General features: G+C 41.0%; 1 protein-coding gene across 1 annotated transcript; it reads left to right on the top strand.

Annotated features, from left to right (window-relative positions):
- The first annotated feature begins 5,758 nt into the window (after nt 1–5,758).
- LOC124267370 (proton-coupled folate transporter-like) lies at nt 5,759–8,240 on the top strand. The gene is made up of 3 exons (XM_046702286.1): nt 5,759–5,828; nt 7,352–7,917; nt 8,145–8,240. The coding sequence occupies exons 1-3, from the start codon at nt 5,759–5,761 to the stop codon at nt 8,238–8,240; spliced, it is 732 nt and encodes a 243-aa protein (XP_046558242.1).
- The last annotated feature ends 5,367 nt before the right edge of the window (nt 8,241–13,607 follow it).

The raw sequence follows: 13,607 nt of genomic DNA, 5'->3' as shown, positions 1-13,607 counted from the left end.
AAGTCGTACTGTCCAGGTGTTACGGCTTCGCTGATTGGTTGGTTTACGTCACTGCTTCTGCGGTAAGAAAACCGCTTTGAGGCTTCTGAAATGGATACTTATACACAGTATTTATGGCATTGTAGTGAATATGAACCGAGCAAAGAATCTGCATGCGAATATGTGAAATTTTTATCTACATTGATGGATTTCTGGCCGTGTCAAGGTTATTCATTAATATTTATGAGGCATATGAGCCAATGAAATTCTCCCTTACAAAGGACCTTTTAAATATCGCCTACCATCATTCGATCTGAATCATTGTGACATACTTTAGTCAAGCTTATATTTCAATTTCAGTCATATAATATGTGTAGATACAGCTGTTGATAGCTAAAGCGTACGTATAGTTATAACATGGTTTATTTGGATATGTCGTAAATATCACGCGTTCGTAAATGTCCGCCATTTTCCGTTCGACTTCGGCTTTGCGTTTTTCAAAATTTCAAGTTCTTCACACGTGTTGTTGTATGATGTCCCATTAATGTAAGAAATTCCATGATTCATTTTTATGTTTTGGAACTATCTGGATCACTCCAAGACTAAGGTTTCTAATATATGTATGTATAAGTTGTGACGAGCAACTGGAAAGGAATCCCGTTGAGATCGGAGATTCAGAACCATGCAGAAGAAAATCAAGGCTTGCTTCATATAGGGTTGGTTGGTGGGTTGGTTTGTTGTTTTACGCCGCACTCAGCAAAATTCCAGCTATACGGCGGCGGTCTCTAAATATTCGAATTTGGACAAGACGGTCCAGTGATCAACAGCATGAGCATCGACCTGCGCAATTGGGATACGGGTTGTAGTCAAAAGGGCCAAACGACAAAAGGGCCAAATTTGAAAAAGCCAAAAGGGCCAAAGAAAAGTCGAAAGGGACAAAGGAAAGTCAAAAGGACCATAGACCTAAGTCAAAAGGGCCATGGGTCAAATTAAAATACGAACACACAAACCAATCAGAATAAAACGGTCTGCTCTTGTGGGCACCAAATTGAGAATTCATATCATTATTGCTTTACTTGTACTAAATATAGTGAAATCAGAAAAGGATGCCTTCTTTTACATCCACAGATATGATCTAGAAACTATCTTATATGCTTACAAGTTTTTAAGCAAAAATGTTGAAATGGATATATTAAAATCTGTTCATCACTTCATAACTAAGAGCAATCGGTTTGTAAATGCTTAGGTAAGTTCCTTAAGATAATGACTGCAAAATCTAAAAAGCTAGATCTCTTGTATGCCTGTATGTTCACTTGTTTCATTGCAGCACTTATTATCATATTGTTAATTGCATTTTGCTTCATTTATTTATGAACACATGCTTTATTTATCTATGAACACACGTGAGTTGTCAATTATTGTCGTTTACGTGTGACCATCACGATTTTGGAATTGTTATGTTGCTGGGGCGGTAAAATAAATATGTTTAAATCATGTAGTAACAATAGTGAGGTGAAATTGGGTTTAACGTCGTGCTTGAGAATATTTCGCTCATATGACGACGTGCATGCGTGTGTATGTGCGGCTGCTTGTACTATCCCAGACTTCAGCTGATTTTATAGTGCTAGCTCACTGAGATACCATGCGGCAGTGAAGCATGAATACCCCACTGACCAGTCCTTGTTGTACCCATTAATGCCGAGCGCCAGGCAGGGACCAACAAGTACCATATTTTAACTTCTTTTGGTATGACGCGGTCGGGGATCGAACCCGCGACCTTCCGCTCTCCGGGCGGACGCTCTAACCACTACACCACGGAGGCGGTCAGTAACAATAGTATTAATACATAGTGTGATCATCATATATTCGAGGTTTGATATGTGATCAAATATTCATAAGTGGTTCAAATGTTCATAACTCACACAACTTTAAAATTCACTACAGACATCATCATATCTTGTTTAGATTACTAACGAGTGTAATTGTCATCAGTGACTGTTTAAACCTCTTGTAATCATTACACAAACAGTCGCGGTGGCTGAGCGGGTTAGGCGGCTGACTTTGTGTGCTGGCGATTTGATGCCTGACTCTGAGGGTGTGAGTTCGAATCCCGGGTGGGACTCAACCCCCAAAAGTACTAGAATTTGTACTTTATTAAGAAAGTGTAATCCCAAATATAACACGTTGTATTACACAAACAGTTGTATTGTTGACTATACTCATAAAATAAACTTGGGGCGGTTGGGTAGCCTAGTGGTTAAAGCGTTGGCTCGTCACGCCGAAGACCCGGGTTCGAATCCCTTCCACTGGTACAATGTGTGAAGCCCATTTCTGGTGTCCCCCGCCGTGATGTTGCTGGAATATTGCTAACAGCGGCGTAAAACCAAACTCAGTCACTCAGTCAGTCAGTCATAAAATAAACACTTAAGCACTCTGAGATGTTTTAAATAAACAACACTGAGACACTCGGAGATGTTTAGGATGCAACAACATGTAATTAATTTCTTCTAATCTTACTATTTTCTAAAAGTTTGGCCCTTTTGACTTAAGTCTATAGCCCTTTTGACTTTTCTTTGGCCCTTTTGACTTTTTCAATTTTGGCCCTTTTGTCTTTTGGCCCTTTTGAGCTGTTCTCTTTGGATACGATGACATGTGTCAACCAAGTCAGCGATCCCGACCACCCGATCCCGTTCACAGGGGCGTGTCACGCTTAGAAACAGCGTTAGAAAGACATATAGGTATATAGACCCTACCCTGGTACTATATAGTACTAGGGTAGGGTCTATATACCTATATGTCTTTCTAACGCTGTTTCTAAGCGTGACACGCCCCTGTGATCCCGTTTGTCGCCTCTTACACCAAGCATAGGTTACTAGCGTTCGCTCGTCGCGCTGAAGACCCGTGCTCGATTCCCCATATATGGGTACAATGTGTGAATCCCATTTCTTGTGTCCCCCGCCGTGATGTTGCTGGAATATTGCTAAAGGCGGCGTAAAACTAAACTCACTCATTCACTCCAATGAAGGTCACAATTCAGACATAATTCAAAATTAACATATTACCATATTGTTTGAAGTTCTCAAAAATGATTTAAAATATAACGCCACATAACCATTTACCGATGTTATAATTTATTTACAACGAAATAAAAATATTCGGTATCGTGGAACCGACTGTTCTTGTCCTTTAATAGATTGTTTGGTTTGTTTACAGACCGCCCCCCGAATGACAATTAGCAGTGCCTAGCCTTGGCAACATAAACAATAACTCTGCATTTTATTGAAAATAAAGAACTGTTCCTGAAATTACGTGGAAAAAAAACTATACTCAACCCACAGTGACATGCCGAAAGTAACATGGCTTGCGTCAGATGCCCCCGTGATAAATGTTCCAAGAAACACACAAAATAGGTAACTTACCAAATGATACAAGTGCTTTGTAATACATGTATATCCCGTCCGAATGGCAACCCTTTGGGTTCTCTTCGGAACAGAGCTGTAAAAGCTAGGAAATGAAATTTGTGGACTAGAATCCAGACTCAAATCTAGACGAGAGCTAATGTTCTCACAGTTTTTTTTCTGAAATTAGATTTTTCACACATGTTCAGATATTTTAGTAATGTTTTTGATATATCTATATATAAAAAGAGTCATTTTCAAAATTCGTGCATATTTATTTTATATGTTTGTTTCCGACAAACTTAAGTCGAAATCAGTTTGTTTTTTTAAGGTAACCAATTTATCTTGGTTAATTCTACACTTTACAGTAACAAACTTGGGAAAAAAATATTTCATATTTATTTTAAAGCCCCCAAACCACCCAATTTTACTCAATTTTCATGTGTCACGACTCCAGCGGTCGATGTGCAATTTGATCTTTTTTTGTCTTTTTCATGTTTTTCAAAACAAATTATTTAACATATCATAATTAATGATGTTACAGCTACATGCTTGGCATGGTTTGACCTTTTTTGTATGGACAATTATTTTGTAAACAAAGGTCAAACTTTGTCACAAGGTTTGATGTCACTACCGTAACATCAACCCAAAAATGCAATAATGATTACTCCTTGTACTGTCTTCGAATTCTACATCATATTTGCAAGCAATGGTAATGAGGAAACAGGGCTGTCAAACACTGACACAAATGATTAATTTTTCTGAATTTTATCACACAAAATGTGTGTAGAAAATGATTTCTGAGATTTTGGCATGTCCTAACTGTTACGGTGGTTACCGCTGAAACCAGTTAATTTTGTGAAGCCAAACTATGCCAAGTACCTTAGACAGTAGGGGAAATCATTTGAAACCATGTGCTCAGTAAACTTTGGGGACCAGTTATTGTTTTAAAACAGATATTGTTAGTGGCTGTCACTGCCGTTATCATGGGTTTTGTTACAGTAAGGACAGATTTTGTGACGGCAGTGACATTTTATAGTTTAATGTTGTTTGTATCTAAATATTCATTTCAAAGATATGAAATGTTTTGGAATTTTATTTAACACAAAACCTTTGTATCAAATAAATAAAATCAATAAGCATATAAGTATGATTTTGTTGTTACGGTAAGGACAGGGTAGTGTAACGGCTGTGACAAAGAAGAACACGTTACGGTAGTGACATTATATACCGTCACAGTGTCACTGCTGTAACATGCAGTCTTTACCTGCTTTTTACCTGACAGGGTCATCCATAAGTAAATCTTTTGCCCATTATATATTCCTCAAACATTCTAAAATATTTGAATGACAAATTTAATCAAATTATCTTTTAAAGTAAACTTACAAAACTGGCTATTAATAAAAATGTCACTACCATTATTGTGTCACTACCGTAACAATTAATGCCAATGTCCATGCCATAACATTATCATTTTCCTTATTTAATTATAATTGATTTATCTGTTTATTAGGGGTGGGTATTGCAGAGAATTTTCATATTGCGATGCGAAAGCATGTATTGCGATATGTATTGCAATATATTGCAAGAAGTTTTTAACAAAAAAATACTTATAATCGAGTTAATTTAATATCAACACAGTGGTTCAACCCAAAATGCTGACATACTGAAGCCTTTGCACCAGTATTTGGCATCACAATAAATTGTTCGTTGTTGGGGTTCGCCAATTTACAACAAACGCATGACTTTCGGTGAAGAAATTCTGAAGATTTCCGTATGTTACGAAGTTTTCCGAATGCATGTCAAAATACCGGTTTTCGATCCGGGTATCGCAATAGGTATCGTTTTCATGTCTGAACCGGTACATATCGGTACACCGGTTATATTGCGCAGCCCTACTGTTTCTGTTTGGAATTTGTAGTGCAAGTATGTTTGGTAGTAGAGCTTCAAGTAAGCATAATATAATTCATATTCTCATTTTGAATTTTTTCCTACATATTACTTTATATTTGCAAATCAGAAAAGAAAGGAATTGTTTGGCTTGTTGGCCCCTTTTGAGCAATAAATATAAAATCTAAAAACTCATTAGCCATATTATGTTGTAAAACTAGATGTATTAATATATATGTACATTAAGGGAATATCATCTTTGGATTTTTTTCTTTTGAAAATGATGTTACAAATTTCGTAACGGTATTGACGCAATTTCGTCAAATTTCTAATAAAAAGGGTAAAATATGAAAAATTAAATGTCGTTAATCTTGCATAATTTATGTTTTGCATATTCAGAATACTATGAATGTAATCAACAACATTTCAAGGTAAAACAAGAAAAAAATATTTAAATTTTTGCCTACATGAAATATGCACGAAATTTGAGAATGACTCCTATATCTGGGGATTTTGCAGGCCAGTTCATACTGGCCGTGATCCCACGATGCTTGTGTAAAGGTGAGTGAGTATGGTGTTATGCCGCTTTTAGCAATATTCCAGCCATATCACGGCGGGGACACCAGGAATGGGCTTGACACATTGTACCCATCTGGAGCGGGGCACCATATCACCCAAAGGCTCCAGGGCTCGCTTCCAGTATATCTTCTCTGTGCACAAGTCTAGCCATCATTAGTTCTTTACCATTCTTCCGTACACACCCGCCCAACCCCACCCCCACACATTAGCGTAGACACGGGGCAGGGGCGGATACAGCTCTTTGAATAAGTGGGGGTGCAGGCTTTTTGAGAAAAGGGGAGGGGTGGGGGAGGTGCAGTCTTCATTTTCACCCGTTTTCAATGGTCAATTAATAATATGACGCAAGTAGCTGTTCAGATTTGCGTTTCTTGGTCACCCCAGGATTCTATGATCGTGAGCTCGAATCCCAGTTCGCCCCAATTTTATTATTTCTTAGTTTTTCAGCATTTCCGATAACAGTAAAACTCTGAGAGAGTAAATCTAGTTTTACGCCGCTTTTAGCAACATTTCAACAATATCACGGCGGGGGACACCAGAAATGGGCTTCACACATTGTACCTATGTGGGTTTCGAACTCGGATGACGAGTGCACGCTCTAACCATTAGGCAACACCACCGCCTCATAAACCTCTGAGAGCTACATCACACTGGTCTCCCCTCCATGTGAATCTGGGGGGCGGGGGTGGGGGTATGTGTTAGCCTAATGGTTAAAGCGTTGGCTCGTCACGCCGAAGACCCGGGTTCGAATCCCCACATGGGTACAATGTGTGAAGCCCATTTCTGGTGTCCCCCGCCGTGATGTTGCTGGAATATTGCTAAAAGCGGCGTAAAACCAAACTCAGTCAGTCAGTGAATCTGGGTCACGATCCACAAAGCGTTCGTAGCGCTACGCCATTCGTAAGTCCATGGTAAACTATAGAGTAATGACAGGTCGTAATGTTACGAATGCTATGTGGAGCGGGATCCTGACTCGTCGCAGTGTACCTGGAATACCAGTCAAAGCGGCGTTAGACCCAGGTGACTCACTCACTCACTATACGACTGAACATTGTTATCTATGTTATCAAGTAATAAATGCCATTTGTTAACCTGGCCACTATAGGTGGGACGATATCTGGACATATCACATCGCCGTCCAATAGGTCACAATCCCTGATCGACCTGCGCATGATACTTAAACATCATGGAGAAAGAACCTCTTCTGAAGTACTCCGGGGCGATTCCGTCGATTCCGCCATATACATCTTGTATACAGACCGGTACACCTTGTATACAGACCGGTTCACCTTGTATACAGACGGATACATCATGTATACAGAACGTAAATGTTACATCGTGTACACATAGCAAATCGGTTACACGGTGTATCAACGATCATGGCGACGTTCCGTGCGTCAGGCACGAGCCTGCTGACCAGACGTCCAGTAAAACCAAATTTGGTACGCTTCTGCTGGTGAATATTGTGACCTGTTTGTGGACAATAGCTCTGAACTTACACTCTCCAGTACTCACTCAGTACCTGTACATGAGGGTCAAGGACGAAATGTACCCCAACGGTACAGAACCGGCGAAACACAACGTCACCTGCTTCCAGAACAGTTCAACCGAAGGCTTCAAGCTCCAGGAGAAAGCCCAGCAGGTTACGAACGCCATGCAGATGCAGTTCTCCTTGACCAAGTCTGGATGTGAGCTCGTGATGACTTTAATTCTTGGATCCTTCTCGGATTATATAGGAAGAAGGGTTCTGTTTGTTGTTCCATCGGTTGGTTACCTTATCAAAGATTCCATTCTCACGGCAATAATTTATTGGAACTTGGATCTGAAGTTTTACTATGTTGGTGAGATGTTGGAAGGAATTACTGGCGGGTCGTCTCTGTTCAAACTAGCCTGCTACACGTGTGTGTCGGACAATACACCAGCTAAAGGGGTCAGGACCCTGGGGATGATAGCAGTAGATGTCACAATTGCAGTAGCACAAGCATCCATTTCATCAGTGACCGGCATCTTCATCCAGAATACAGGATTCTTTTACCCTTCCTTGGCATCAGCGTTGATGACCGTGGTTGTCTTGGTAACAATTATGTGTATTTTGTCTGACAATATAAAACGAAGAGGAGCTTCCTGTGGAAACTTTTTGGCAGGTTTAAAAAATGTCTTTTCGTCCTACTTTACAGAAGGTTCAAAGAGGAGGAAGGTATTGTTTTGGCTTGGCATTATAAGCTATTTCACGTATTTTGTCATTATGAGCACTGGTAATGTTAAGACGCTGTGGCAGCTCAATTACCCCTTGTGTTGGAGCCCAGAGATGATAGGATACTACAGTATGGCAAGCACAATGTTCCAACAAGTGCTCTGTATTCCCTTAGCCAGGCTGCTCCAGAGCTGCGTCAGTGATCCGGTCATCGCTGTATGGAGCTGTGTCGTCACCATGGCGTCCAACGTGCTGCAGGCATTCTCCTACACCAACTGGATGATGTACGGTGTTGCCATCGTTGGATGTCTTACGGTCTCAGTAGGGGATAATCCGGTCAGTGTTGTCACAGATGACGGCTCCAGATCGTCAAGGATCTCTACTGGCGAGCCTATCTGTCATGTCAATTGTCAGCGTTCTTCTTGGAGACCCCATGTTTAGTTTCATCTACAGATACACTGTGATAAGCATGCGCGGTGCAGTGTTCCTAGCTTCTGCAGGGGGCAACCTACTCTGTGCGATATTACTCACACTACTAGCAGTGTTATCACATACTTACTTCAGAGCGGAAGTGACGTCAACTGAAACTCAAACCCGGAAGTAAAAGAGAATTTTCTCCCCAAACCCAACTCATTTTTATTTGTTTGTTGTTTAACGCCGCACTCAGCAATATTCCAGCTACATGGTGGTGGTCTGTATATAATCGAGTCTGGACCAGACAATCCAGTGATCAACAGCATGAGCATCGATCTACACAATTGGGATACGATGACATGTGTCAACTAAATCAGCGAGCCTGACCACCTGATGTCATCGTATCCCAGTTGCGCAGATCGATGCTCATGCTGTTGATCACTGATTTGTCTGATCCAGACTCGATTATTTACAGACCGCCGCCATGTAGCTGGACTATTGTTTAGTGTGGCGTTACCAACAAACAAACAAACCCGTTTCAATCCAAAAGGAATTATTTGTTTCTGTCAAAATTATATATATTCAGTCAGCTCGTTAATCTACAAACAACATTGCTTGACCTGTCCACTGATGTCTCTGACTGCGCCGTAGGGGTCGCATACATCGATCAGTCTGGAGCTCCAACTCTGTTGGGGAGTCTCAAAAGTGGATGAGCTGATTATGTTTACATGTGTAAATGGTTTTCTAATAACTGACGTGGCACGGGTTTAAATTAAGTTCCTTTGATTTTAGTCCCAGAAGGAAAATGTGTTGCTTCCCTTGTTTTTGTGAAGATCCTCGGTCCAAGTTCTAATCTCCAAAAGACGCTGGTTATAATCCTTGGTTTATCTTACAGTACAGTCGGTGATCCACACTTGTGGTTTCACCAAAAGGTGAGGTGAGGTGAGGTGAGGGGAAATTGGATTTAACGTCGTACTTGAGAATATTTCGCTCATTTGACGACGTGCATGCGTGTGTATGTGTAGGTGCGGCTGCTTGTACTAACCCAGACTTAAGCTGGTTTTATAGTGCTAGCCCACTGAGACACCATGCCGCAGTGAAGCATGAATACCCCACTCAGACACAGTATACTGACTCCGAGCCGACCAGTCCTTGTTGTACCCATTAATGCCGAGCGCCAGACAGGGACCAACAAGTACCATATTTTAACGTCTTTTTGTATGACGCGGTCGGGGATCGAACCCGCGACCTTCCGCTCTCCGGGAGGACGCTCTAACCACGGAGGCGGTCTTCACCAAAAGGGACAAGGAATTGTGTCAATTCGGACTTTCCACTAACATGTAATTGACACGCCGCGACATGACCGAATAGCTCCCCACAAGCCAAATCACTCACGCACTCCCTGACAGTCTAAGCATTGAGGGGCCGTGGGGTAGCCTAGTGGTTAAAGCGATGCTCGTCACGCCGAAGACCCGGGTTCGATCTGAACTGAGTGGCAGGCGAGTGAGCATTTGAAGCGCCCATAAAATGACACCGATGAAGCGCGTTCTCCATCTTGAAAAGCGTACAATTAATTGTTTTCTTTCACGTTTTTGTTGTTATTCACTCTTGCAGTACTCTCTTAATGATTGGAGACAATAAATCTAGCTCAATGCCGAATACAAAATCTTTAGTTCAGTTCTTTAGTAATATTTGACAGGAACATTTTGGTCTAAACTGAATTACAAATGTAGCATATATGTAAAATTTGGGATTACACTTTCTTAGTAAAGTACAGATTCTAGTACGTTTGTTGGGTTGAGTCCCATCCATGATTCGAACCCACACCCTCAGAGTCAGGCACCTAATCGCCAGCACATTGTAATCCCCAAAATAACATATGTTACATTTGACCACTTTCTAAATGGCATTATGTAATCATTGTGTAATCGTGAGTGAGTGAGTTTAGTTTTACGCCGCACTCAGCAATAGTCCAGCTATATGGCGGCGGTCTGTAAATAATCGAGTCTGGACCAGACAATCCAGTGAACAACAGCATGAGCATCGATCTGCGCAATTGGGAACCGATGACATTTGCCAACCAAGTCAGCGAGCCTGACCACCCGATCCCGTTAGTCGCCTCTTACGACAAGCATAGTCGCCTTTTGTGGCAAGCATGGGTTGCTGAAGACCTGTTCTACCCCGGATCTTCACGGGTCTTGTGTAATCATGAATTACAAATATGTGTGTCAGTCAGCCAAGATGTCAACGCTATACCATGTTGGTGGTCGTTGCCAGTAGGGCTGTGTATTGGCAAATATATTGTATTGCAATATATTGCGATTCAGGTATCCGTATTGCGATATATTGGGACCTTAAGTGTTTGACAGTGAGTGACACTAACTGTGCATGTCGATCTATTTTCTACATCATAAGTCCCTAAACGTATATGTTATGGTTCTGGTAACAGCAATCTCAAAATTACGTTGCATAGTCATGGATTCTATTTTGTTTTTTTATACAATTTATTGCATTACAGTATGCCGTATATATAAATAATTATAAATTGAATAACGAAGGAAAATATTAATTTTGTTGTGACTGACTGAGTTTTAGTTTTACGCCGCTTTTAGCAATATTCCAGCAATATCACGGCGGGGGACACCAGAAATGGGCTAAACACATAATTTTGTTGTGAACGAGAGTGTGTAGATTTTAATTTAAACCATAAAGATAATCACAAAATCACATGTTCTTTACCCAATATACCGGTTCTCAGAAAAATATATTGCAATACGTATTGTTTATATAGCGTATTGCGATATACCGGAATACCGGTAACATCGTGCAGTCCTAAGGGCCTAGATTTTCGAAGCTCTCTTAGCGCTAAGACAGTCGTAAGTGCCATACATTAACATTAACTTACGACTCTCTTAGCGCTAAGAGAGCTTCGAAAATGTAGGCCCTAGATGCCAGACAAAACAATGGTTGATAGTATGAGCAAAGTCACTTTCTGACGTCAACGAAGCTTGGGGGCTGGTATTCGTGACGGGTACACTCATAAACCTTTCTTACTGACAAATCGTTATCATTCGACCTCGAGTTCATTTTCACCGAGACAGTATAGTTTATTAGATATATAGATAACTGCCACGTCACCATGGAATATTCGTCGTAAAACATTGCAAACATTATGCATACTTTAACTGGTTGTTTTTAAGTTCCGTAAATCGTTCGAATTGAAGAAATTACATAAATACAACATCTATATTAACAGAATAAAATGATATGTTTTATTGTGTAACTCACTAATACTCCATCTAGACAAGACGGCGGATTGAAATAAGTGAAATCATGATCAGCGCTTAACGCAACCAAGCCAGGGACCCTGAAGACCCGATCCTGCTGGTCGCTTCTCACGACAAGCTTGGATTACTGAAGACCCATTCTAACCTGGATCGTCTCTGGGCTGGAACATATAGCTACCAATAGGTTTCAGACAGTACCTGTACACCAATAATATGACTTTGCTTTATTGCAGTTAAGACAATTGGTGGTTGTTTTTCCTTACTGGTCTGCTTGGCCAAGGTTTAGCAGTTATGCATCGTGGCGTAAGGCAACATTCATTTATTACATGCTAAATGCTGCATTCAGATTGGTCTGCTAACGATATCAAATATACTTTAGACAATGATTACATGTGATCGCACCACAGCTTAAAATCTATTTAGAGGCACTGCAATGTAATTATTATAATCATGTTAATATTTATAATGCACACAAATTAACACCCAACAGTGTTCTAAAAACGCTACATTCCTTAGCCGGTCGTTTGATGCACTCGCGTTTCATTCTGAGCTCCCTGCCTGTTAGGCGTTAGATGATTAATTTGGCAGTCATTTTATCCTACCGGGTACCCATTTACCGCTGGGTGATCCGTGGCAACGTCTCTTGTATAAGGAGACACCACAAGTGTGTCAGTATGGGACAGGACCGACGTGCTGAAATACTAGACACCGACTGGTAGGCAATTTTAACCACTGTCCCTACTACTGACTGAGTAGTTTGGTTTTACGCCGCTTTTAGCAATATTCCAGCAACATCACGGCAGGGGACACCAGAGATGGGCTTCACACATTGTGCCCATGTCCCTAATACAGTTCACCTTGTGCATCTTCGGTTATGTACTGTAATAAATTTCTATTTAAATTCGATAAATACTCTGAATTCAATGCCACCATAGCTTCATAATCAAACACCATTGTGTCGAATTTCAAAGGTTCTATGCTTCGAGTCAACCGAGGTTCGTCACAATCACAAAATGACCGAATATGAAAAAAAACGGGGAACATGCTTTTACTTCGGGACAACCGTAAATTCGACTCATCAAAGTTCGACACAACCGAGTTTGTTAGAATTTCATTCGAAATACACACGCTTGAAATTACTGTCAAATTACAATGCACGCATGAGTAAGACATTCAGGGCCATGATCATGATACGAGATATTCACATCAGCCCGAAGTGAATGGGCCTAAGGTACATGTATTCATACAATATATACATCGGAGGCAAAAAGACGTTAAACTCCCTGCTTGGCGCTTGGCATTAATGGGTACAACAAGGACTGGTCGGCTTGGAGTCAGTATGATGTGTCTGAGTGGGGTATTTATGCTTCACTGCGGCATGGTATCTCAGTGGGCTAGCACTATAAAACCAGCTTAAGTCTGGGCTAGTACAAGCAGCCGCACCTACACATACACACGTCATATGAGCGAAATATTCTCCAGCGCGACGTTAAACCCAATTTCACTTCACCTCACCTCCGATGGGCGGTGGGGTAGCCTTGTGGTTAAAGCGTTCGCTCGTCACGCCGAAGACCCGGGTTCGATTCCCCACATGGGTACAATGTGTGAAGCCCATTTCTGGTGTCCCCCGCCGTGATATTGCTGGAATATTGGTAAAAAGCGGCGTAAAACTAAATTCACTCACTCATAGTCTCCAATCAGTGCTAGATCTTTTAACACGGCAAAATCTTTCAGGCGTAACACTTGATCAATGACTTAAAGCGTCTATTATCACTGACATTATCACATGAGTTATTCGTTACAATGGTTGTATGGGAACCGAGCAATGAGTGAGATTGGTTTTACGCTGGGCTTAGTAATATTCCAGCA

The sequence above is a fragment of the Haliotis rubra genome, unplaced genomic scaffold, assembly GCF_003918875.1.
Source record: "Haliotis rubra isolate DU_JTF1 unplaced genomic scaffold, ASM391887v1 Scf1003, whole genome shotgun sequence".
Classification (NCBI taxonomy): Eukaryota; Metazoa; Mollusca; class Gastropoda; order Lepetellida; family Haliotidae; genus Haliotis; species Haliotis rubra.
The sequence above is the reverse complement of the archived record's forward strand: the minus strand, read 5'-3'. Positions and strand labels throughout refer to the sequence as shown.